This window comes from Poecilia mexicana, unplaced genomic scaffold (genome assembly GCF_051168715.1).
Source record: "Poecilia mexicana isolate PSO_F unplaced genomic scaffold, ASM5116871v1 scaffold_19, whole genome shotgun sequence".
NCBI lineage: Eukaryota > Metazoa > Chordata > Actinopteri > Cyprinodontiformes > Poeciliidae > Poecilia > Poecilia mexicana.
The window spans coordinates 19,161,010-19,186,817 of record NW_028263388.1 but is presented as its reverse complement, the minus strand read 5'-3'; the positions used below and the strand labels follow the sequence as shown (position 1 = coordinate 19,186,817).

General features: G+C 42.7%; 1 protein-coding gene across 3 annotated transcripts in view; it reads left to right on the top strand.

Moving 5' to 3' along the window:
- The window catches only part of LOC106930513 (zinc finger MIZ domain-containing protein 1-like), a 117,768-nt gene that overhangs the window by 57,343 nt on the left and 34,617 nt on the right, over positions 1 to 25,808 (top strand). For all 3 annotated transcript variants that reach the window (XM_015008102.2, XM_015008104.2, XM_088016420.1), the window contains one exon: positions 22,934 to 23,053. In XM_015008102.2, coding sequence (XP_014863588.2) covers positions 22,985 to 23,053 — 69 coding nt within the window. In that variant the 5' untranslated portion in view covers positions 22,934 to 22,984. The remainder of the gene's footprint in view (positions 1 to 22,933; positions 23,054 to 25,808) is intronic.

The window sequence follows — 25,808 nt, the reverse complement described above, 5'->3', positions numbered from 1 at the left end:
GCGAGGGCTCCAATCTAAACTGTGCTGCAAGTAAGACTGGAGGTACTTTGATTGCCTTTTGTGGTACTCAAAGGACATAAATTACAGTACAAAATATTTTGGGAGCTCACAGACTATAGCAAAAGAGTCAAATGTGTCTGTTTTATACAAAAAACCTGAATCAGCAATTCAAACACTTAAAAAAAAAAAAAAAAGGAATTGGTACCAGGCAGGAAAAGCCTGATCGGTGTGTCTCTAATTTCAAGGTTGTGAAGAATTCGAGCATTGGTTTACTCACAATGCAGCTCCACTGCAATGAGCTAAATATGCTGCTGAGTTGCTGAAACGGTCTCAAACCACTTTGAGGAGGTGGCCACCGAGGTCTGCTAAACCTACTTTTTTTTTCTTCGGCTATAAAGCTCCTGAATTTCTTTTTTTTTTTTAATTTTCCAAACTTCATCCCCAGCTTACGCCGCTTCAAGTATGATATCACTGCAGGCTTTGTATCAGATTTCTCTCGTCTTCCCCTGGAGACTTGCAAGATTTGGTGCAACTATGAGCAGAACTCCCCGAGACCTGTAAACACACTTTGATGTGGAAAATTACTGCATTCCTCTCTGCGCGTGTAACCAAAAGATCAGAATCTCGCACATGTCCGCAAACACGGATGAAAGCTCAGTTCCATTTCTGAGGATATATGGCATCTTTAGGTCCAGCACTGGCCACATCTGGCGTACTGCCGCAGCTGGACGCGAAGTTTAAGAGGGACACGAAAAGGAGGGGGTCAGCGAACAGGAACAGGGCTGGTGACAGGCTGCCGGCATGTGGGGTGCTGTTGCTAACGAGAAGCCACGGTGCCCTCGGTGAAGGTTAACTCTCTGTGATTCAAGGGAGGCAGGAAGCGTTAGCTGCCTCCCCTGCACTTTTCCCATCCGCTGCCTTTGCCAAGCCTCAGCAGAACAATCCAGCCCCTGTGACTGAAAGAGGAAGGAGGGGAACAAAGGCGAGAGTCAAAGAGAGAAAAGAAGAGAGGGGTTCAAAAAAAAAAAAAAAGTTAAAAGATCCAGTGCTGCTCTGATGTTATGCATTTCTCTAAAGTATCCCCATCTACCCCACCCCACCCCCAACAACTGGAGCTGAAAAGTGGCCAGCTGTAGTCAGGTTCCAGCAAAGGAACACAGATAATAGATATATTAAAACACACACACACACACACACGCGCAAGTCACAACACCTCATACCGAATCAACAATCGCATCTTTGTTAAATTATCCAGGAAATTGTTTGCGGTGCCTGATAACGCAGGTGTTTATATGGTAATAGCTTCTTGAGGCTGGATAAGAATGAAACAATAAAGTCATTAGGGTGTTACAAGCAGAAACGAATGCAGGCTCCTTCACTCACACTGCAACAACCCACACACACCCTGTCATAACCAGACGATCATTAGGGTTATTCGCAAATTTATTTCTAAAAACGGCTTTTGTCAAGTCGCCTTAATGACCCCTTGAAGCCTGTGAACCTGAGCCAAGCTGTCCGTGGAAGGGCTATTTATCTCTGCTGGCTTTGTGCTTGCAGGGCAGATAAAAGAGAATAGTACAGAATGGAGTTTACACAAGACCCAATGGTAAGATCTGAGACATTAAAATTACTCCAATTAAAGGATTTATCCCCAGGTGTGGTGAGGAAACAAATATACAAAAGTGATCTCTTATATCCGGTGATTCCTAACAATTTTCCCATTGGATGTATTTTCATATCCTTACAGCCTGCTGCAGTTTTCTAGTTCCTCACATTGTTGAAGTAAGAGCTTTGACGTTTTTCTCCCGAGGCCCTTCAGGACACACTTGTTTCTTATTTTGTTTAGGTGAACTGTGCCATGTGTTGAAATTGTGAATGCACGTATTTACCCTCCGGACCCATGGGTGGCGATAAAAAGCATGTGTCATCAGGGATTCAATATACACAGTAAACATTTGGAAGAAGGTGCTCTAGCCAGATAAAATCAAAATCGAGCCTTTTTGTCCCACAAACGTGTTTAGATCTAATGGCTTCAACCTTTGGTAGGTATTTGCTCTTCCTTTATTGTATTTGAATGAAAGAAATTTTGCTCTCAGACATTTGCAAAGCCAATAGAAGGCTCTTCTGCTTAATGTCAAAAAGACAAAGAAATCTATAAGAAGTCCTGATAAAAGTTTGTCACAAGCCCTGCAGGAGACAAACATGTTTAGGAAGGTGTTCTGGTCCTTCTAAACCTTTTGATCTAACCCTAATCGTTGAATATCCGGTCTTCATAGTGATAAATTGTGGCAGAACAATTTTCTTCTACTGATTTCTTCTAAAACTAGCTAGGCTCTTTTAATAAATAATGAACATCCCACACCTGGTGGTCTCACTGTGAACTGTGAATTTGCCGTGTTTCAAGAGTTTATGATTTGTTGCAGTAATCCATAATGTTTTGCTCCCATTTAAGGGTTTTATCAACTTATTTCTGCATTGTTTGTTTGCCCTTCTGTCAAGTGCTTGAACAACATTTCTGTGTGTGTGAGTGAAAGCCCATAAGAAGAATTAGCTGAGCCTCTGAGAGGAGTAAAAGCCTCATAAGGATGTGTTCAGGGGAGCTACGGTGAGCCGAATGATTGGCTCGTCGGGGCGCAGAGACGCAGCGCTCAGCATTGCGCTACAATCCCTCATCTGAGATAAGGACAGATAAATATGGATGTGATTTGTTAACTGCCTCTGCGCCTCCAAGTGGCTGAAACCTGATTTATAATTTGATTAAAAAAAAAAAATTCACCTCAATTCACCCGGTTGAGATGTAAAGCATAATCAGCCGTTGCCACCAGTGTTTCTTTATCAAGAAAGGTTGTCTCATTAAACACAGATCGGGCATATTGAGCTCAAGTGCTGCAATCATCCAGGGTTTTCCTTCTAAAGACTTCTCGTCTTTCCTTTACAATCAGCAGGTAATGAGCGACTCCAGGCTGAAGTGGACTTTCTGTGTTTTTAAGCATTAGGAGTTCACGCTGATTAAATCTAATAGCTTGTTTTGCCTGCTAATAAGTAGCACATGGGTTGTTTTCCACAGGTAAATAAAAGCTATAAAGGAATATGAGGAAGTAATGAACAGCTTGGATTTATTGACGGTCCCTACAAGGTATTCATACCAAGTGAACACTTATTCACTGGGTATCACGTTACAGTCAAAATCTATTTTATTGAGATTTTATGTGATGGACCAACTCATTTGCATGTAATTGTGAAGTGGAGGGAAAATGATACATGGTTTTTGAAATGCTTAGTGCAGTAGTACTCCATCCTGATCTGTAAGGCCCCTGTCGTCCCCCTTGTGTTAGATCTGTCTCCGCTCCAGCACACCTGATTTAAATAATTGAATTACTTCCCCCTTATGCAATCATCACTATCTTTGCGCTAATCCTATTAATCAGCTTTTTACTTAATAAGTCAGGCAAACATGTAAGAGATGAAGAACAGTTTCCAAAGTTTTCCAAGTCCAATTACCAATATTTCCAAATTCCCTGTAAACTTTTGAATGTTTTTTTTTTTTTTTTTAAATAAAAAAAAACATAGTAGGTCTCTGGTGGACTGCCTTTACCACCCGGGTTGACATGTTTTCTCAGGGTAACAAAAAAAAAAAATCTGTTTTTCTGCTACCTGAGCTCAACAAAGCTTTTCAGTTGTATAAACATAGATTTTAAATGTTTCCACACATTCATTCATACAAACAGAAAATCTTTTTTTTCTTTTCGCAAATGCCAGATAGACCGGTTCAGCCTCGCTTATCGGCACCGTGGGCCGCACGGGGTTGAGATAGTACGCTGCGAGTGCGTCACAGAGAGCGTGTGATTGGAGGCGGATTCAGGAGACAAACTGTGTTTTATCTCTAGCATATCAATCACTGTGCACCGTGGCCTTCTCGTACACCACCAGCAGCTCAATGCTTTGTTTGTCTTCTCAGCAAACTTACTGTGAAGAGATGATTTCTTTCTTCTTCTTTTTTTTTCATCCACGTTTTCTGTTCTTAAAAACGGTTATGCAGTTTTTTTGTGTTTTTTGTGGAAATACAAGAAAACTTCACGCAGACTGCAATTTGAAGAAGCTCAGCAAGAGCAAAGACGATGATTCTTACTGACAGCTGCTTTTTTTCCAGTCAGTAGTTGTTGGAGGTCTCGTGTTAAGACAAAAACAACAAGGAGTTCCATGAAACGCTCTCTGCTCTTCCAGATAAACTCTTATTACGAAGGAATTAGAGCCCCTATCTACTCTGTGTTTCCCTCGCGAGAGGAAAACCGAGCAAATGAAGAGTGTTTACCCGGCCACGGAAGAGAGCAAGTGGAAGTGGGGAACAACGGCGTGTTTCCTGTTGAAAGATTCGTGAAAACTCTTGAATTAATTTGGGCCAGGCCTCTCTCTCTCGTAGGGAGCTTTCCCTATAAACAGTGAGTGGAAATCTCTCCGTTCCTTCCTCTGCGTATGTGGTCTGTTTACACACGCTCACGCCCAAGCACCGGATTTCTTCTTTATCTGAACTCGACTTATTTTTGTTGAGATTTGCTCTTTTCACAAACAATCTGTACAGTATAAACTGCTGTGGAGCAACTTGAATGTACCGTGGAAGGAACTGTTTGTGTTTGATAGATAAATTGATCTGATTCCAAAGAGCCGCAGCAGTAAAAAAAAGGGCTTTATTGTACTTTAAGTATCTGATAGAAATTAGCTACTTGCATGATTTTGTAAATAATGATAATTTAATGCAAAGTTGGCAATTTTAATGGACTTTCAATGCAACTTTTAGAGCAACTTTGCATTAAAAGTGTCATTATTTACCAAATGACACTTGATGACAACTGTCATAGACATTCATAAAGACTCCTTCATGTTCATGACAGGTGTTATGTCATGTTTATGACAGTGTCATGTCAGTCTTATGCACAGCCCTTCAAATAAAGTGTTACAAAAATTTTTAATCATGTTTGACAGAAATGCTAAAAAAAAAGTGCTTGAATATATCTACGAAACTATCTTCCTCATTTCCCTTCTTTTTGTGTGCTCTTTGTTTTTGCTTTATGTGATCAAAATACTAAGCTCCTTTGCCTGAGGCGCTCCTCCACTTTTTGACGTTTCTTCATACAAGATCAGAATCCAGCGAGGCTTGGAACGAAATAAAAGCAACTTTCCGAAGTTTTGGTTGCCGAGCACAGAATCAAACCACGGGCATCGTTATTGACTGCTGTCCCACCAGGCCAATTTAATCTGTGATGCAGCTTCAACAGTACATCCTGCACATGGAGTGGTGTTATTATTTCTCCCCCCTAATGAAACATTCAGGATGGACTTTTCATATCTTCGTGTGCGAGGAAAAGCTCATCTAAATGGAAAACACATTGTCTTCATTATTTGCAAGTGTACAATGAAGGCAGTTGCCATGGCTGCAGTCATCAGAGGCTGAAGCCTGGTTTGAGGCCAGAGGGGCTACAAGAACAAAGTGGCTGCTAATGGAGAGATTGTACAAATGGCTCTCCGAGATGGTTATATATTGCTCACATTTCCATGTTGGCCAGCACTGTCGCAGCGCCACAAATGATCAGTTTCTAATAATATTCTGGTGTCAGCACTGATTTGGGTTAATGATACGACATAAATCCCACCAAGTTATTCGCCGTTCGTCTCAACGGTTTGTTAAATCTTCCTAGATTAGTCGCGGCGTGTCCGGCGTTGTTTTCCGACGTGGCGGCTGCCGAGAGAGCCTTTCGGAAACTTCCAGTGTGCGCCCATCAAAATGCAGATTGTCTTCGCAGCATGTTGTCCACCCAGGAGAATTACAGCTGAATACTAAGCAGGAGAAGGCTCTCGGTTATGACGGCTGTTTACGCTTTCAAGACAGACAGGGGGAAGATGAAATGAGAGGGAGAGAAGCGGCAGGGCTTTAATTCATTTCCTGCCTGAATGTAGGTTAAATTACCTTTAAATCCCCACGCAGAATTACACTTTGCAGGTAAATGAGTCACTTGGCAGCCGATAAGTAGCAAGTAAAGAGATCATTGGAGATAACAGCAAAACACTGCCATTTTGTTTGGGGGGAGGGGGGGGTAGTAGAGAAAGAGACGTTTTGCTAATAATAGCAGCAGTGGTGGAGTGAGGTGCCCCAGCTTCCCAATTCAAGTGTGATAGTAATTGGTTTACTTTACACGACGCCTTGTGTTTGGGTGGTGATGGGGCTGAACTAAAACAAATTATCCAGGGGGTTGACCTTTGGCAGGGCAGAGCTGACCTCAGCCGGGGAGGCTGCCTGACGGGAGCAGCGACATACCGTAGATATTACTGGGTAAAAAAAGGTCACACATACACATTTATAGACATAGGTGAAGCACATTAGTAGTAAATCTCAATAAATATGAAGCCTGTTTCTCCAGTGCATTGGCCTTATTAACCCATATTTACCCGTAGTCCTTTGTTTGATATTATTTAGAGCTTTCTAACTGTTTCTTTTTTGAAACCATAGTAACCATAGCATCAACATATTATTGTCTAGATATCAGTAATGTATTTTGGAGAAACATTAGGGGACAGACTAAGGTAACATTTATACAGATTGGGTTGACATCCATGTTGTCTTTGTTTGTTGTCTTGCTTCAAAAAGCCACCCTTATACCAGCTAAGTTGGTTGTTTTGAAAATATGTATAGTTTTCATTGTTAATATTTATTTTAACACTATGTTTAAACTTGGGGGTTGTTCCTAAGTAAAAATGCTTAGTGTGCAGATAATTGTTTACTTTCTGGACTTAGTTTTCTATTTCACACTCTGTCAGGGACAAAAACGACCAAATGTGTAAAAAGCACGAAAGGGCAAAACAGGAAAGAACTACTACTAACATTTAAAGCCAGGCAAGCAGGTGGAGGTTGTTAATTGGCCCCTTTAGCTGGTAAATAAGCTACTCTACAGCTGGCCATTTCCTTTCCCAACAGACATGCTAACTCTTGTAGCTTGTTTACAGCATTTGTTTCAAGCAGCATTACTTTAATAGGAGTCATTGGTAGTGCTTCTGTGATTTTCATGTCTTTGTCTTATTATCAGGGGAAAAGGTCAGGGTAGTTTCTCCTCTGACTATCAAACACAGCGGAGTGACAATGGGATAGGGCTACTGTAAGACTCTTAAGAAAACAACCAAAGAAAAATCTCACATTATCTGTGCAAACCGTTTAAAAAGCCTCAAACACGTTTGCATAATGAACTCTTCCTCTAATGGTGCAAAGTGGCAAGTAGAGGTCACCCATAAAAAAAAAAAAAGCTTGACTTTTCTCTCTTGCAGAACCTGTAAATAACCTTGAAAAGCTGCTCAGGCACAAGAACTTGTTAAAGTTTTTATTCTGTCTGATTGGAGTTTAATGTGACACAAGGTAGCCCATAATTGTGAAGTTTTAGGAAAATAAATGTGGGGTTTTTTTTCTCACAAATATAAATGTGAATGCACTGATGTGTTTTCAATAAGCTCTCTTTACTCTGATGTCTCTGAATGACCTCTTGTCAACATGGTTCCAGGAAATCACAAATTGCATGCTATACATGTGAATCAGATCTTACCTGGCCTGTAAGACATGAGCGTGTCAGAAATATAAAGATTTCCAAAAAAGTGTATTCACCTCCATTGAAGTTTTTTTTTAGTGTAGAGAAATGCTACAAAACCTGAGTAACTTACATTTCTTGCCAACTCAGCTTCTTGTCATTTGAAATATGACATCAGGACAGAAAGTGTGTTTACTCAATAAATTAGCCTAGTACAGCTATAAAAGTCAAAAAAAATCTCCCCTCCTTGCTCTTAAATCTTGCCTGTCCTTATCGACTATAAGTTGCCATTCAGAACAACTTTGAATAGAGCCAACAGCAGATTGTCAGCATAAATACAAGGTAGCAACTGAATGTTGCTTTCAGGCTCTTTTCTCAGTAAAACTTGGCTTTTGTAAACGTTGCATCAAGGTTCTTCAGAGTAGCAAGAGGTTTTGCTGCGTCTCGTTTGCGTGAGGCTTCGAACAGGTTGTCTCACACGTCTGAAAGCGCCTTAAAGCCCATTTCATGTCTTTGTTTATCTGAGAAAGAGAAGCGCTCTGAACTCTGGAAACTTGTTTGTCCTTCTTGGGCTCAAACACTCTCGGTCGCTGATCTAGCAGGACTTCTTTCCTCTCTGTTCTCTGTTGAGGCTTCTTTCATGTGTCTTTTTAACACTCGAAATATCTTTCTCGTAGTTCGGCTCTGGATATATGCTTGTATTTTTTATTTTTTTAAAAACCTGCAGGGTGGACGTGTCTGTGGACACCGAGGCACGTAGCCCTTTCTCGAATAGGTGCCGCTTGATTTTGTAATGCAATTTATATGTTAAGAGGCCGGACCCAGGTTGTTTTGTTTGTTTCTGTGTTTGTGTGAATATCGACCGGTGGAGGATGTGTCGCTGACAGGACAGCCACTCTGGCCGTTGTGTCAGGCAGGGGAGGCAGCTTGCTTTCAATCCATTATTGACTCATCTCATTAGCATGAGATCCTAACGTTGAATGAGCCCCAGAAACTGACTTCTCTCCCTCAATGAGACACAGACCACATGTTCACAAACAAACACCTTGGCATTGTGTCGCAAAAACATTCGTACCCCTTAAACCTTTCCGCATGATGCCCCATTATAACCACAAATTCGAATTCACTTTTATTGCCGTCTTATGTTTGTTATTGTGAATTGGATGAAAAATAAAATGTGGCTTCAAGATGTTTTGCAAATGCTGTATTGTATGTATCTAGCTCCATCCATTTTCCATCAACTCTGACCACAACGAGGCATGGCCACCACCGTGCTTCACTGTGGGGGGGATGATGTGTTCAAGATGATGTGGATTGCACGTTTTCCATCGCACACAGTGACGGAAAGCTCAGTTTTGGTCTTATTTGACTAAAAAAAACCCGCTCAGGATGTTTCTTGTGTTCTCTACATGGCCTTTCGAACACGTCTTTTCACAATAACTTTTCTTTATGCCACGTTTTAATAAAGGCCAGATTTGTGGAGTGCATGACTAATTCTTGTCACGTCAGACGGACTCTGTCAGTGAACCTGTGGCTCCTCCAGAGTGACCTCAGGGGTTTTAGCTGCTCCTGTGATTAATGCTTTCCTTTCCTCACTGAGCACTTTCTATTTTGATTTTGATATTTTAAATTGAACGGTGCTCCGTGAGGCATCCAGTAACTTGGAAATCATTTTATTACGTATGCCTTAAACTTATCTGCAACATTATTTCTGACCTCTCTGGTGTGTTGCTTGTCCTCTATTATGCAGGCTTTCAATAAACTACTGTTTTTATACTGTAGTTAAATTACAGACAGATTGTTTGCTATTTATGTGAAACTAATTTGGTTGTACTGGATTTTATTTGGGGATATCCCAGGAAAAGGGGCTGAATAGTATGTTTCATTTGTAAAAAAAAAAAAAAAAAAAATCCTTCAACTTCACAACTGTACCACACTTTTTCTTGTTTCTTCACAGTAAAACAAGTTTAATTTTGGGTTGGGTATGAATACTTCTGTACATGCACACAGATGGCTGCGAAGAAAAGGAGTTCCTTGTAATTACGGACACCCGCTTGGTAAGAAGTTTTATTGGCTTCAATTAATCATTTTAATGAAGTGACTGCCTATCTGTGCTTTCTACTTGATTAGCTAATTATGTGTTCAGCACTTTTTAACTCGTGCCCTGACTCATGTGCGCCCTCGCCTTTGTCTCACGGCTGCGCGTGTAGTTGTACCACTTGCGGCGGACCTTTTCGCCCTGCTTCTCCTGGACCAGGCTCACCTGCGCGTCTGTGAGAACATCTGCTTTGCATATCGGCTCGCCGCTGACGGCGTAAACTTTGCAGTCATGGGAAAGGAGATGCAAAGTCGTGTGATTTGCACACGACCCTTAATGGTAGCAGCTCAGACTGGGCTTCCCAGTCCGTGCCAGGTGAGGAGAGGGTGGGGGAGGCCCCACACAACAGCTCAGCTCGCGGCGGCGTAACCCGCAGCAGAATCTCGGCCGGCCGCTGAGAGAGTTTCATAACCCGGGCCGGCCTGCAATTGCTGATGGTTCAGCACTTTTCAGGGGCAGAAACAGAAGGATACAGAGTTTTTCTTCTTTTTTTTCACCTCTTGCAGCACTCATTTCCTGCACCTTTTTCATCCAGCAAGTTACATATCCCCTCTATTTCCTTGTGCTGCCACCCCTAACACCTTCCCTTTCTGTCTGCCTGTGTGTTTATCTTTCAACCAGACACAGATTTTTAAGGTATCGTAACCCTGAGTGAAAATACCATGATTTTATGGTTTCACTGCAGGTATGTGCTGGTTGCTTGAATCAAAATATACAAATAGTTGCTGTTATAAAGGTGCTGAAATGACACTCCTTGGATGTAATGTCCTTTTTATCAGGTTTCAGACTGATCGGAGTTTCCTCCAGCTGTAACATCACTGCACCCAGAAATCGCTGCACACTGCCTGTCAGTCAGCTGAAACAAGCATGCATTTTTTTGAATGAAGATTAATTTGGCTGCTAATAAACTGTTTTTGGCCGTAATGAACACCAACAGTCATGTTAACCTTTTTAAGGTAACAATGTTTTGAAATTAAAACTGGTAACGTGGTAAGCTGGTTGGCCAGGTGGTTAAAATAAAACCAATTTCATGATGTTATGCAATTTTGTTTTCAATTTTTGTGTATTTTTCTGTTTTTACTCACAGTTAGAATCTTATGCTGATCTACAATTATACTACATGGTATTAAAAACAAAGTTGTGCAACTATAAATAAAATGTGATATGGGTAATTAGCTTGTTTAGCTGCTTGTGTGGCCTTCCTGCAGTCATTTCGACCTGCAGCTTGCCAATTGTAGTGAACTTCTCAGTCTAGGATATTGGTGGCACTCCATGTTTTAATGATCAGAAATATGTAGATAGCTGGATTTTTTTTGTTATTTTAAGCAAAGGAAATGTGCAGTAGCCTTCCATGAGCCATTAAACTGACTTTCATCTCTGTTGTATATTTTGTGGTTTTTGAACAATAACTTTTAAAACGTCGGTGTACATATGTGGTCTCAAACTCCAGTCCCCAAAGGCCGGTGTGGTGTCCTGCAAGTTTTACATGTCTCTCCACTTCTGCACACCTGGCTTCAATATTCACTCATTAGCAGAACTCTGTAAAGCTCGACTGGACGCCAGTGAGGCAGTTTCACCATTTAATTCAAGTGAGCAGGACGAGGAACACGTCTGAAAGTTGCAGGACTCTGGCCCTCGAGGAATGCAGTCTGAGACCACTGGGGTACACTGATGCTGTTAAATCAGCCCGTGCCCAGTGAGGAGGTGTTGCTAGGAACCATAAACGCAGTGAGCTCTGGCCAGTTAGAAGTTTTAATGATGTTGTAGTTTTTGGTGCTAATTGTGCAAAAATGTTGTCGTTTTTATTGCCTTTTTCTTTGGTGTTCTGCTCTAGTTGGAAATATAAGAAGTTGGTGTTAGCTAGTTCATTAGCTGGGATCAGCTAGCCTCTAGTGACCTGCTATAATAGACCTGCTGCTTGAAATTTATCTACTGTAGCTTTAATACAGAGCTTGGTTTAGTTACTGGATACCTTAGTGAGATTGGTGGTTTGGGCTCGTGATGACCTACTGCTAACCCAGTGTGCGGTAGCATGATGACCTACAAATAGATGTTGAAAACACAGATAATGACCAAAGGAAGTGTGTAAAAACCTCCATCTCAACACAAAGTCAAGTGAACATTTGTGGTACAGAAATTATTCAGGCATTCATAGCAATCTATAGACATCTCAGAAAGTCTGATAGACTATTTACGTGTTTTCCTAATATGGATAAATATGGAAAACGTTTCCAGGTCCCATTTTCTTCATCCTAAATGTTTATATTTTTTTTTAAAAACACACACATTGCCAACCCAGAACATCTTATCTTTCACGGATTTTTATTTATCCAGTCATCAATCTGCTTCTGTAAAGTCTGTGGGTTGTTTTTTTTTTTTTAGAGGTTCCACTTTTAGGTGTTGACTGTGGAACTTTCTGCTGTAACTCTCTTGTGAACTTCGATTCGGTACTAAGCATTTTGAAATGAAAAACATACGAGACCCGGGCCTTGGTTCATTTTTACTGGCCCGCTTTCAAGAGGCATGATAACTGTGCTTTAAATGAATAGAAACCATCTCGTTTCACACTGCACAGGCTGAAGGCTTGTTTTTTGCTGCAATCTCCTACTGCAGAAATTGCATATGATTATGTTGCTTTTGCTTCGGATGACAGCTCAAGAATTGAATGGCGTAATTCATGTAAACTGCTTCCAATCCAGGCATTCAGTATTCATTTGATGCTATTCTTAGACAGCTGTAAGATTATATAAAAAGAAGCACACAGTTTTAGAAACATGTAATCTGCACCACTGAGACTGTACACAAGCTCCCTGATTTGCCTCTAGATTTTATTAATGCAGTGACTTCACAAATAGAGCTGCAACTTGAGCCTAGTAATGTACACTCAATGAAATAACTCAGGACTGAGGCAGATAGAAAGAAGGACACAGAAATATTGATGCACAACGAGTAAATGTTAGTGCTGATTAAGGACTGGGCTGAGTATTCCCCTCTCTGGAGAATCTCCTTTTTCCTCCCCTGACACATTGGCATTCTTCACCGCTCAATGTGAAACGAGAAGCTTCCCGATTCATTTTCACAAGGCAATCAAAACACGGCTGTACGTGATATCTGGTCAAACGGAGCGCGGCGAGCTGCATGGAGTCAAAAAAAGAGCCAGAGAGGCCGTGGAGGTCTGCACGTTACATGGGATTCATCACATGCTTGTGTGCGTGTGTGTGTGTGTGTGTGTGTGTCCCCGTGGCTCCAAAAGGAAGATTTGTGACACAGATTTACAACACGCTCTGCCGCCTAACCTCTAAATCAGCCCTCCTCCCACACGACTCGCCGCCCACACAGCCCCCCACACTCTCCTTTTTTTTTTACATGCAGACACAGGCCGTCTGGTCACGGAGGGGGCGTGAGGGACATCGCTGGCGATGGGGAGGGTGGGAAAGGTCGGCTCGCTGCTGACTGCGGATCAAGCGCCTGCCTGTCTGGTAACGTGTCGTCATCGACCAATTAGGTAAATCCAGATCAAACGGGCAAAGGGAACAGCCTCTCGCTGCCCCTCTCCAAGCTCTCTGCTCTTTAATTGAACACATTTGTGGAACGATAGTCGCCTCTCTGCAGGGACTGATGACTGTTAATATGAAATCAGTGCTCTCCGAGGGCTATCAAAGGGGCTGTGGATATGGAAAATCAGATTTTTTTCCCCCTCTTTTCTTTTTTTATGATAAGCCAATGTCAGAAAATAGAAATTGAACCTTTTCATACCGTGCTGCGTTAGCTGGTAGAAAAAGTATGGCATGACAAAATACAAAACTTTTACCCATCATTCTCTTGACAGGAAGTAGCTTAGTTTTACTTTACAACAAAAAAAAGAAAGACAATGTATCTAAAATACTTTGGTCATTTTGAAGGCATTTTATCCAGTAATCTCCAGGTTCAGCCTGAACAAGAGCAAGTTTTATGTTCACTTCACACATTAATGTTCATAATTTATTACCTGAACAAATCATGGTCCCAACACAAAGTATTGTTTGTTCTTGCACTATATTTTAATATAATAAAGTCAGAAATACATATAGGTTCTGAAATTGTGACCAACACCTAAGCCCAACATTATGCATTCACCTAGCAGACTGGCATCTCTCAAAAGACCATAAAATAATATAGAAGAGTATAAATTTACCTGATATGTATTGATTTTAAAAATGGCTTGTCAAAGATCTTAATTATCAGTGAGGACATTTTTACAAGCATTGCAGCAATAAAACCTTTTTCTTTTCTTTTTTTTACAGACCAGAGGTGAACATGTACTGGTTTTTCCTGCATAAAGTTAACCTAAGAAATAGCTGTTTCTGTCTTTTGTTTACCCTTCAAAATACAATGTTGAAATACAGAATGTCTATGTGTGTAAGTTACTGAGATTCATCAACAGGTTCAATGTATACAGGCATTCAGGCACACCAGAGATTTTTTTTTTGAGAGCTACATTTTTTATTGAGATATTACTAAATAATAGAAATTTGTAAGCATGATGAATAGTTCGTCCATGCCTTTCTTCAGCCTGGTCATCTGCCATCTCGTTAATCCTATTGCAAAGTGTGTGCTGCCTGAAAGTTCTGCGTACCTTCTTTCTCCTACTTTCAAACCAAGCAGGACTCTTAAAGCCCAGAGTAAAATGCAAGGACAGACTTTTAGGAGAAGAACAATTTATGACGTCTTTTATAGCTTTGCAGTTTCTTATTCCTGCACTTGTAAATGTTATGGACAAGTGTTAATATAACAAGCAGCATGTCTAATAGCTGTGGTCAGTCGTCTGCACTTGCACCTCCCAACAGAGGAAGAGAAAAAGGGGGACATTTCTTGCAGGAGACGTTGGTAAGGTCACGATAAGGTCTGGCAGATTAATGGCGTGTCTTCACAAGGCTTCCTGGGTGAAACAGAAAGCTCATGTTGCTGCTGTCCATCAGTGTCCGAGTGGGTTGAGCTCATGCACTATTTAAAAATCTCTCACTCTCTCTGTGTCTCTCCTCCTTTTCACTCAAAGTCAACCAAAAGGCAGAAGGTCTCCGGCTCAAAGGAGACGAGGAGGTCCTCTGTCTCCTCGGGCAACGTAGACAGCCCAAAACATAAGCTTATCAGTGCTACTCTTTTACTCTGAACACTTGTAAGGCACTGAGCAAACAAGCATGCTCACGCTCTGCTCTCAGCCTTCTTTGAATTCTTTTCCATGCATCCTGCGAACTCGCCCGTCACTCCTCGCTCCCTCCCATCCCCCACCGCCCAGCGATATCAGTCTCTCTCTGCTTCTCTCCCAGACCTCATAATATCTCCTCTTTGCGAGCTACTCCCCGATCTCAAAGTTTTAGCTGGCTGGATTAAGCGCGGTACATGGAATGAAATGAACAGCCAATCACAGGGAGGGACACTTAAAAACACACCTGGAGACAGGGAGGAATAGATGAAGTATCTGCACAGGTATCACTCACTAAAAGTGAAACTGAATCGACTCTCTGCACTAACATTTAGGCTTTTGCGATAGTGTTGCATCGGCATGATGGAAGCAGCGATGAGTAATAGCTGCAGGTTCAGACTTCAGCTCGTCGGTTTCATCATCCTCTCGTACTTCCAAAACTCCTCGAGGATTGCGGAGGAGAAAAGCGAGGGGCTTTTGACGGAGAGGAACTCGCGAGGCTAGCTGGACAGCTCCACGCCGCGGTGCGTCTGGTGGTGCTCACACTGAAACGTGGCTCATCTGCGCTGCTGCCTCCGACGCCCCGAGAGGATTACCCCTCCTCTCTGATGCTCTTGGTGGAAGGAAATTAAAAGAGTAGCTGTTTTTGAGGAGGAATTGAAGGGCAAACGGGAGAGGCAGAGGCTGCCCTGCTGCTCCTCTTGCTGCATGCATGTGGCTGGGAACTCTTCTGAACAGGAGAAAGATTGGAGCAGTTTTTATTACACAACTTAACTTTAAGCCAAACATGCAGAATAGAAATACAAGTTATATTCAGACTAACTGCTTGCAGAACTTATCCTTTTCTTCCATTAAAATGGACTTAGTGTGCTTAATATTGAAGTACTTAAGGTGTGCTTAAGTATTCCTGTTCTGACTCAGGGAACAGACATTTGTAAAATACTCTTAAGCAGAGACGAGCTTATCCAGCAGCATAGCAGGCCTTCTACAGTCAAGCTGATTTTTTTTCATAACCAGTTATTTAGATAAAGGGGTTCTAATGTGTAGCCCTGAGGAACTCCTAAGCATATTGTGAGAAAATAGGAAAAGAAATCAGAGCAGACATTTTCTGTTTGAAATGAAATTTTGAGAATTATTGTGACATCAATTCTGACCAAAGATGTTTAAAGCTCCCCCAAAAATTATCTGTTTGGTCAGATTTAGAATTTTTACCATTTCCACATTGTTGGGTCCATGGGAACATCAATACACATCAATAAAATCACAGTATACGATTACAGTTACTGTGTGCGGTTCATCCAGAACAGCTGGATGCTCTTGTCACCAGGGATCACTAAACCCCTATCCCTAAAAATTTTTGGTTGTTTGCTATTAAGAACTTTTCCTTGACGTGCTTTTTAGTTGCAGATATTACAGATGGAGATGGCCCTCTGAGACTGGGTGAAACGTTACACTTGGTTAGAGAAGAGATATTGCTTGGGCCCCTCTATGATCCTGGCCCTCTGTTTTCTGCTTCTATTAAAAAAAAAAAAAAGGTAAGGGAGGGGGTGGCCTCTACCATCCCACCCTCCTGCTTCCACCACCCTGCTCCCTTTGCTTTTCTAATCATGCTGCAGATGTGCCTGATGGCTGAACAATCTCTGTGTACTGAACGTGGGGCTCCCGCAGGAATCCGGGAGGCTTGCTTATGTGAGCTGTGGTGGAAAAAAAAAGAAAAATTAAATGTGAGAGGGCAAAGAAGGAAGGAAGGGAGGGAGGGAATGTGGGAGACTGGGAGAGACGGAGGGAAAACGGGAGAGATCAGTGAGCAGCGACCGTCGCAGCAGGGCTCCTTTAGATTATGTGCGGGTGAAGTGGCACGATGGCAAGCCCGCCCTCGTTCACGGTTGCCTCTGGATCTGCAGACCAAACCACATTAAATAAAAGAAATCCATCCCCAAGCCTGTTAGGGAGCCATGTGGGGAGGTGTGAGAGCGTGCACGTGCACTGGAGTGGCTGCATGTCCATATGTGTGTGAAGGAAAGGAAGGGGGGAGGTGGGACGGGCAGGAGGCAGCTCATTTTATCCTCCGTGCCAGCTCTGGATGGAGCCTGCCGGGGGATTATGGCACATTCTGCAAAGCAACAATGGAAACGGCAGCGTTTCGTACACATTTCCATCCTCTTTCTCCACCATCCAACAAACACAGCTTTGTCCCTGCCTGGCCACTCACCAGGCAGACACCTGGAGTCCCAGAGGTGCCCTCTTCAGCTAAACACTTGGAGGGGGGGAAGAGGAAAAAAAAAAAAAAGCTTCTTTTCAATGCTGAGATAATTAAAGGACAGGGGACGTAGGCGGGGGGGCCAGGGGGGTGGGGGGAGGTTCTCAGCCGATAGTCGGAAGAAAACAAGACACATCTCAGAATCAAAGCTCATTAAAATCACGAGTGTGATGAGATGCTTCCTTCTCCTCCACCTCCTCCCTCATCTTTATCACCCTAGAGCAAGTGCTGCAAACAGCCGAACCCGAGTCAATGATGGCACAGATTACTCCTTTATGGCTTAATTCACCTACAATACATGACTCACAGGGACACCGTCACCTTGAGCAGCGTGTCCCCATAAGGTGCAGGAGAGTGATGCTGATTTCTTTGCTCAGGCCACCTTGCTCTGTTTTAATAGTGTCAGCAGGGCTTGGCTTAGTAGCTTTCAATCACCAAGGTGTGTGTGTGCGTGTGTGTGTGTTCCGGTTGTGGGGGGTGTTTCGCACTGCTCTGTGGAGGTGTAACACCCTGCCTGTAGTGTTGTTGTAAAGCACATTAGGAGTGACTGAGGGTGTTGTTATGGTATCATGATGCTGGTCCAGCACTCAGGGGAAGGTGAGAGATGTGTGAGGGTTTGTGAGAGTGTGTGTGGTCGGTATAATGGGCCAGCATGGCTTCCGGTCGCCATATTCCCACCTTTTATGTAGGCAATGGATTCTCAGTGTTGGGTGGGGGGGCGGGAACCCCGAAAAAACTTGTAAATACAGAAAGCTTTCTGCAAACTGAAGTAAGCAAGATATATCAAGAACAGAAATCTGACTGGTACATTTAATTTGTCCTTGACTGGCTTTATTGGATATAGAATAAATTTGATGATGTCTGGTTAAAAAAGTAAAATACTTAAAATACTACTGATCCCCAACCTTTTCTTTGCGGGACGGTGTGATGGCAGTGTGTTGAAGAATTGAAGCTAAATCCCAAAGTGAGCAGAGGACGGGGAGGATTGGAAGGCAAGCGCAACAACAACCCATGCAAAGTTTTGTTTCCTTGTATAAGTCAAAAACCACAACAGGAGCAGGTCTTTGGTTCCGTTTTTCAACAGTAAATTATTTCTCGCAGTTTGATTGTTAACAGAATAGAAATAGAAGCAATAAATAAACTCCTTTTCTGCAGCCTGGTAACAGACAACCCAGAGGCCAATTCTTTCTTAGACTTATCAAAAATGAACAGAACTGTTGTACCTTTAATAGATAAATGTAAAAACACAGTTTGAGACTGATGAAACTTTTCAATCTGTTTTTGTGAAAAACACAAAAACAAATTTATTTTGCTGTTGGATAGTGTTAGAATTAGACAAGTATAAAAAAAAAAGAAACTAGTCAAATCTGGTGTGGATTTTTCAAAACTGCAAATTCTTGAAAACACAGTTTCTGATTTCTGAAAGTGTCACATTATTTATAAAAAAAAAAAAAAAAAAAAAGAGGATTCACAGTTATCCCCAAAACATTGTCCAGATCTCGTCTCGTGTCAGTCTCGTGAACCTCGTGCTGTGTGCATTGTCTCGTTTTAGTGAGCTGGAGGCAAGTCGAACCCAAAGTGAATCCAGAATCGTTATCGTCCCGCAAAATCTGATCGTTGCATCTCTTTTAGTCAGGAACTTTTAGTGGTCGAAACCGCAGGAGCATGAGAGACGTGAAAAACTCCAGAAGCGATCATTTTCCCACAGCGTGGCTGGCCTCCCCGACAAGCCTGACTGTTTCGGTTCACAAGCCGTTTATGTGAATAAATTAAATCTGTTTACCACTTCCCTGCGCCTCAACAGCTCAGTGGAGAGGGTTTGTGATCCATTTGTTCTGCAGTGATGGCGAGATAAAGCTAATCATTGTCTACTCTGCTTTGCCTCTCGGTTTATCCCACAGAGCAGCGGCGCACAGCTCGTCACATTAACACGACAGAGACGCACTTTGAAGAATCCGGAGGGTTGGGAGTCTGAAACAACGTTTTTATCCCTAACTGGGCAATTCGGCCCCGTTTTACTGCGCTGCAGTGACCTGTTTCGGCATCGCCGTTCCTCAGTCCCTTTCATCCCTCGACTTTGCCATTAAATTAAATTCAATTCGCGGCCACTTTCAAAGCCTTACGTGTGGAGCTTCTCGGGGTGCCGAGTGGAAACAAAGCTTTAAAGTAGTCGTACAAGGGGAGGAGAGAAAACATTGTTTTACCCCAGAGGTGGGCTTGATAGCATGCCGAAAAAGCCCATTTGAAGGGGGTAGGCCTCATCTGTCACCGGGCAATGGAGGAGGCAGCCATGCAGAAGCCCCCTGATTATAAAGAGATAATTTCATCCAATCCTCCGGTGGTGCTCCATCGCCTTGCCGCCATACTCCACTGCCTTTCATATTTGTTCCCGGCCTGCATCTCCTCACCCGTTTCGTTTTATTACAGCTCCCACTCAATACATATATTTTAGCTCCTGCTTGAATAGGGGAAGGAAAGCGGGTCTCACTCCTTTGCCTCCCTCCCACTCCGGTCTCTTGCGCACACACACACACACACACACACACACACACACACACACACACACACACACACACACACACACACACACACCCACACACACACACACACACACACACCATGTGTCTTTTGTTGTGTAGGAATCCACAGCTCTCTACTTGTTGTGCAACGCCTGCCGTGCAATTTGCAGTAAATTAAGCTCAAGTAAGGCACAAAACTGCACCGATTTCCCCAATCGCGCGCTCACCAACGGCAGACGGGATCCCTATCTGAATCCAATAGGATCACAGGTAGAGAGGCACAGAGAAAATAAAGAATGATAACATCTGAAAAGAGCATGTAAATAGGCTGAGGCTTATAATTGGTTCTTGTTGTTATTATCTGCTCCGCATCAGAGGTTTAATCTTTAAATTGGCTCTCGTTAGTTACAAAAGATGTAACAAAGGACTAGTGTTAATTAGGAAGAGAAAATATCTGGAAATTCAATTACTCCCCAACACACTCGCATCGTATGTTTAATATAATTTTGAGCTTAAGAAGCTAATAGATGTCGATGTGTGGACGCAGGCTTTAGATCAAAACTGTTGTTAAAAATGTCTGTGTAGCTGAAAAAAAACATGGAGGTGAATGACACTCAGACCTTTGTTTCCCCTCATTTTAACTCACTGCTGGAGGTAAGAGAGATGACATGGAGTGGGGGAGAGGAGAAGGAAGAGGAGGAGGAGGAGGAGGAGTAGGCGAAGAGAGGAGAGAGCCGGAGAGAGCAGGTCGACTCGCTCATCAATAACCACAAGGTCAGACAGGCAGTGCTGGGCTGAGTGGGCCCTGTTAGGAAGCAGCAGCTGAGGATTTGTAGAGCTTGTAAAGGCTTAAAGTAACACCACTCCGCCTTCTTTGTGCCACAGGCTGGGCCTTTGAAGGGCCAGGGAGACACCTGCTGGTGGTGGAGGGTGACGGCGGGCGCCATGCATCAGTCCTCTGTGTAGCGACACTTAGAGGAAATGGGAGAAGTATAGAGGGGCACACCTGGGGGATATAGCAAGGCAATGGACGTCTCCTCATTTGTGTGTGTGTGTGTGTGTGTATATATATATATATACATACATACATATATATATATATATATATATATATATATATATATATATACATATGAAATTTTATTGCAAATGGATGCTTCATTTATTGCAACTTTGTTGTGGAACACACTTTGTGTTTTGTCAAAAACAAAATCTGACAGTCTATAAAACAACTCCTTACAATACAATCACTATTTTTTTGATAAGACTATTTTAAATTCGTAAAGGAAATACTTCTCTAAGACAACAAAACACCAACTTTTTAGAAAACGTATTTAAACATACAGAAACTGTGTTGCGTTTCTTTTGTCTTGTGGATTTTCTTCAGCTTCTATCTTCTCTGCCTTACACCGTTTCATTTGTGGGCCTGTACAATCTAGCAGTTGGTAGCTGTGCTGTTGTGCAGCAAGAAGTTTCCTGGGGTCGATTAGTTGTCTTGGGTCTTTCTGCATGGAATTTGTTGGTCATCCTTGTGCATCCAGGAGTTCACTCTGGGTAGTCCGGCTTCCTCCTACATCCCAAAAACATGACTTGTGGGCTATTCGGTCTCTCTTAGTTGCCATTAGGCATGAGTGTGTATGCATGGTTATTTGTCCTGTCTTTGTGCTGCCCTGTGATGGACTGGTGACCCATCCAGAGTCCACCCTCTATTTCTGTTAGAAATATCAACTAATATCGCATTGTGTCATTTTGAAGTGATTTATTACGTCATATTGTCCCATGTAGTGCTGTAAATTACATCCCGTAGTATCCAATTATATTATTGTACACCCTATGTCATCAACTGTGTGCTCTACTCCTCCCATCACGAAGTTATTTAGTGCGAGTGGAGTGTAGGGCTTCAGAAATGTGAGCAAACAGATACTTTTCATCGGCAAACGCGGAATTGGAGAGAAGGAGAAAAAGAAAATCCTCAGATGTCTCTTTTTCTTTATGAGCTTTCTAATTTATGGAGAGGAATGCACTCATGTGCCCTTCTCTCCTCTCAAGTACAGGCATGAGCAGCTCCAATAGGTAGCATAAAAGCTCTTTAGCTGTCTAGTGGAGTAGATTACCGGCCCTGCCGTTAAATCCAGCTAGAGACCCCTAAGTGAGCATTATCAGTATGGTGCAGCATGCTGCCTCCTCTCTTTTTATTTCTCCCCCTCTCTCGCTCTCTCCCGTCATCTCGCAGGTACTTTGTGCAGGGAAATTTCTCACTGTGAGATTGGTAATGGAGAGAGATGGTGAGGGGGAGGGAGGAGCGTGGGGGATGAGATGGCCCTGCAGCAGCAGAAAGAAAGATGGAGACACCAGTAGATGGAAGGATGGAGGGGAGGGGACGCTCTTCACTCCTCATAAATGTGCCCATTAATTCACTAACCCCTCCACTTTGAGATGCAGGTCACTCTGAGTTATAGCCGACAACCGTTTTGTAATATTTATTTGACACTGAACGCAGCATTAAATCAGTCTCCCAGAGGCAAAACTGATAACCTTCAGTTCAGGTTGTAATTTTTTTTTATTTTTTTTTTACTCGCGATAATCCTGTGTAGTATGTCAGATCACAACCCCATTGTTTGGCCTACATGAAAAATTATTCTCCAGGATGAAAAGAAAGAGAACGGGCTTCCATGAGCTCCGGCTTCAGAATCAATAGTGCGCTGTAAGGAGTTTCGTTAGAGGAACTCTGGTAGAGCGAGTACAAGAGGAGGAGGAGGAGGAGGAGAGGGAAAGATATGTAGAGCATGTCTGGGCCCAGCATACAGATAATTGTTAACCAAAGATTACATAATGGCTAAGTAATGTAAACAGAGAGCCACATGCCAAGTTAATGTTCCCACAGAGCAGGATGGAGGAGCTTCATGCAGTTTTCTGAGATAATGCTGACAGACTGTGAGGTTTGACGCATTATGTTTGCGTGTGTGTGTGTGTGTCCCTCCCTACCTCGGTTCATTTTCACCCAGAGGCACTTTAAACACGGCCAGACATCCTGCCTTAAGTCCAGCGTGTCTTTTCCAAAGGTGTACGGGGGGCAACCGCCGGGGCTTGTTAAGGGTGTCACAGGAGCTGAGAGGGAATGTCATCCTTTGGGCTCTGCGAGGTGCTTGTCACCTGCCAAATCAATATCTCCCTGCTTGACTCACAGCATACACACATACACAGAGGAAGCGAGAGAGAGAGAGAGAGAGAGGCTGTATCCTGGTGGTGATGTGATCAGCAGCCTCCCTTGGAGCTGAGCCTTAACACTTGTCTGTGTTTCTGTTACAGAACTCTCCAGTTTAATGGCTGGCAGATAGAGGCCAGACGGGGACAATCAACATGAACTCGATTCCGTCGATGGACAGGCACATTCAGCAGACCAATGATCGTCTGCAGTGTATCAAGCAGGTGAGACGGAGGGGGACGGCGCCGGTTCTCATTCTGCAATCTGATTTCGAGCGGGCTTCCGGCAGCGATGTTATTTTAAAATCATGCCCCAAATCATTCGGAACCCCCGACAAATTTAAAATGAAAATTATTTTCATTCAGCCGAGAAGTGTGTTTCTGAGAGGAAAAATGAGAGGAGTCTCACATTTCTCAATAAGATATGTAAAAATGTATATTGGTCATGTTTAATTTAAAATAGGGGTTCACCAATAAATTGGCTCGATTATTTTATTTTATTTTTTTTTTAATTGCTGGAGATCAGTGATTGGTTGATACTTACATGTGAAGCTGATCTTATCCACCTCATCAAAGCTCTAAAAATCAACCACTCTCCTCTATTGCTCTGCTGTGAAAGAGGTTTGCCTGCAGTTAACACCCAATTACAAACTCAGAAGAATTGGAAATACTTTTTTTTTCGCCTCTACAACAATCAAACAGGTCTTCTAATTGTTGAGTATGTTTGCAGTATATGTTTTGTATTCAATCTCCACTTGTCTTTTGATGATTTATTTGATGAGTTTCAAGTCGTTAAGGTTGGAAAGCCTCTTTGCCACGACGCAAAACTTATGAGCTGTTCACAAATTCCCTATCAGGACAACTACCTTAAAGAAAGTTAAATGGCACATTTTGTGGACATGCTGGTCTTAAATATCTGCAAAAAAAAAAAGGTTCAGTTTTACTCGTTTAGAATCAAAATGTCCAGGTTTGCTAATTTCATACTAGTTTATGTGTCAGTTTTTCTTTGAGACTTATAGTGTATACTTACCATACATGCAGCCTTTAAAGCTCTTAACTCTTTAACTCTACAGCAGGAAGAACTGTGGAAAATGATCAGAGTCAGAATGCTCCTCAGCATTCTCACTTGACCGCAGTAAAGTGACTAACCTGCTCGGTTCCTGTTGTCAGAACTCTGGTGTGACTCGGGTTACTGACCGGGGTCAAAGAGCAGGAGCTCTCCATCCTCCTCCACCACCGCTGACTCCCAACAAATCCTTTTGTTCCCGCTTTTCCGCAGTTTACTGCGGGACGAATCGCCGGCAAGAATTACACAGACACACAGTCACGTAAAGCCCAGACTGCGGGGGTCTGAACCCGGCTCTTAAACCAACGGCACATTTGTTTCTCGGCTCAGCGCCGAGGTCCCTCGGAACGACACGAAGTAGGCCTTTGAGGTGGTGCTCGTCGTACTTAAACATGTCCGTGACAAATCCTTTCATCCAGTGGGGGAGCAGCTTGAGACAACATGTGGCTTTGATGTTTTTAAGTAATAAGACGAAGAGAGGTAAACACTCTCAGTCCTCACCCTGGCTACCTTTATCGCAGCAGGGTGTTAAATAATTCAATATCCACTCCGCTGGTTGTAATGAACGTGGAGAGGGTCTATTAAAGCGGGTTCACACAAGTGCAGGAAAGGGGTTTGCTGGTGTCTAACAACAGTTTACACAGCTCAAATGTTTCGAGGTTAAATGTATTAACCCGGCAGGACAAAAATTTAAACAAATACATCCTGACGTCAGCGCCTGAGGAGGCAGCGCGGGGGTAAACACACCAATTAGAGAGATCCATGGCACACGAGTAGGCCTCCAGTCTATCTAATAAATGGTTAAAGCGTGGGGTCATTTCAAATCGACCAGTCAGAGCCAGCACCCTGCTAATAGAGGCGAGCTTTGTGCTGCAGACAATCAGGGTTTGGAAGGCCCGCATAATAAATACCATTTATGTCCTGCCAATTAGACTAGCGGCGAGCCCATTCAGCTGGCCGTCTATTCTCCTCCCCGCGCACAAAGATGATCATCAGGGGAGATCAGAACAATTAACTCGCTATCTTCTCCCCCTCCCTCGCTCCCCATTGTCCAATATCCAAGCTATTAAAATAATTAAGGAAATATTGTAAACCAATCCAGCTGTTTGCTTTAATTGAAACTGTAGCGCGCCCGCTGGAAATTTTTTTGGCATCTCAAAGAAAGGCCCGGGAATACAAATGAAGCCCGGCCTTTTGTGTTAAGTGTTGTTTCCTGGAAGATGCGACGCGTCCGTGTGACTGCTCCCAGCCGGAGCGGCGGACAGGGTAACAAATTGATTTTGTTGCTCAAATGATGAATTGCTGCTGAGCGCGATGATAAAGTGGAGGAAATTGGAATCCGTCAGCGTGATTGAATCAGAGGGTTGAAAGTCAGATCAGAAAATCATTGCTGTGGTAATTCTTAAATTACTGTTCCGTTGTAAAATTGCAATAATGGAATATTTAAACAATAACTCAGCCAAATGCTATCTGATGAATGAATGGATCTTTTACTTAAGAACCTGGAGCAGAATATTAGTTTCTCTGTGCCGTTTTTCTCTTTGGTAAGACAAAGAAACACAGTGATATTGGCCTTGAGAAGTGTAGGCATTACCCCACAGAAGTGTGCAAAAGTCCAAGAACATTTTTTAAGTCTTTAGGGGTGAAGTTCAAGTCAGATCTCAAGATTATCATACTGAGTCCAAGTCAGCTACACATACAGCTTTGTCATTGGTGACATTTGTGCCACAAATGACACTTTGTCACTTGCATAGCATAGAGAGTATGCTACAGTTTTCAGATTTTTATTTGTAAGAATAGTTTGAGAACCACGTGCCATTTTCCTTCCACTTGACAATTATGCACTACTTTGGTGTAGGAGATAAAACCTTTGCAGTTGTAACAAAACAAAATGTGAAAAGTTTGAGCTTTTGA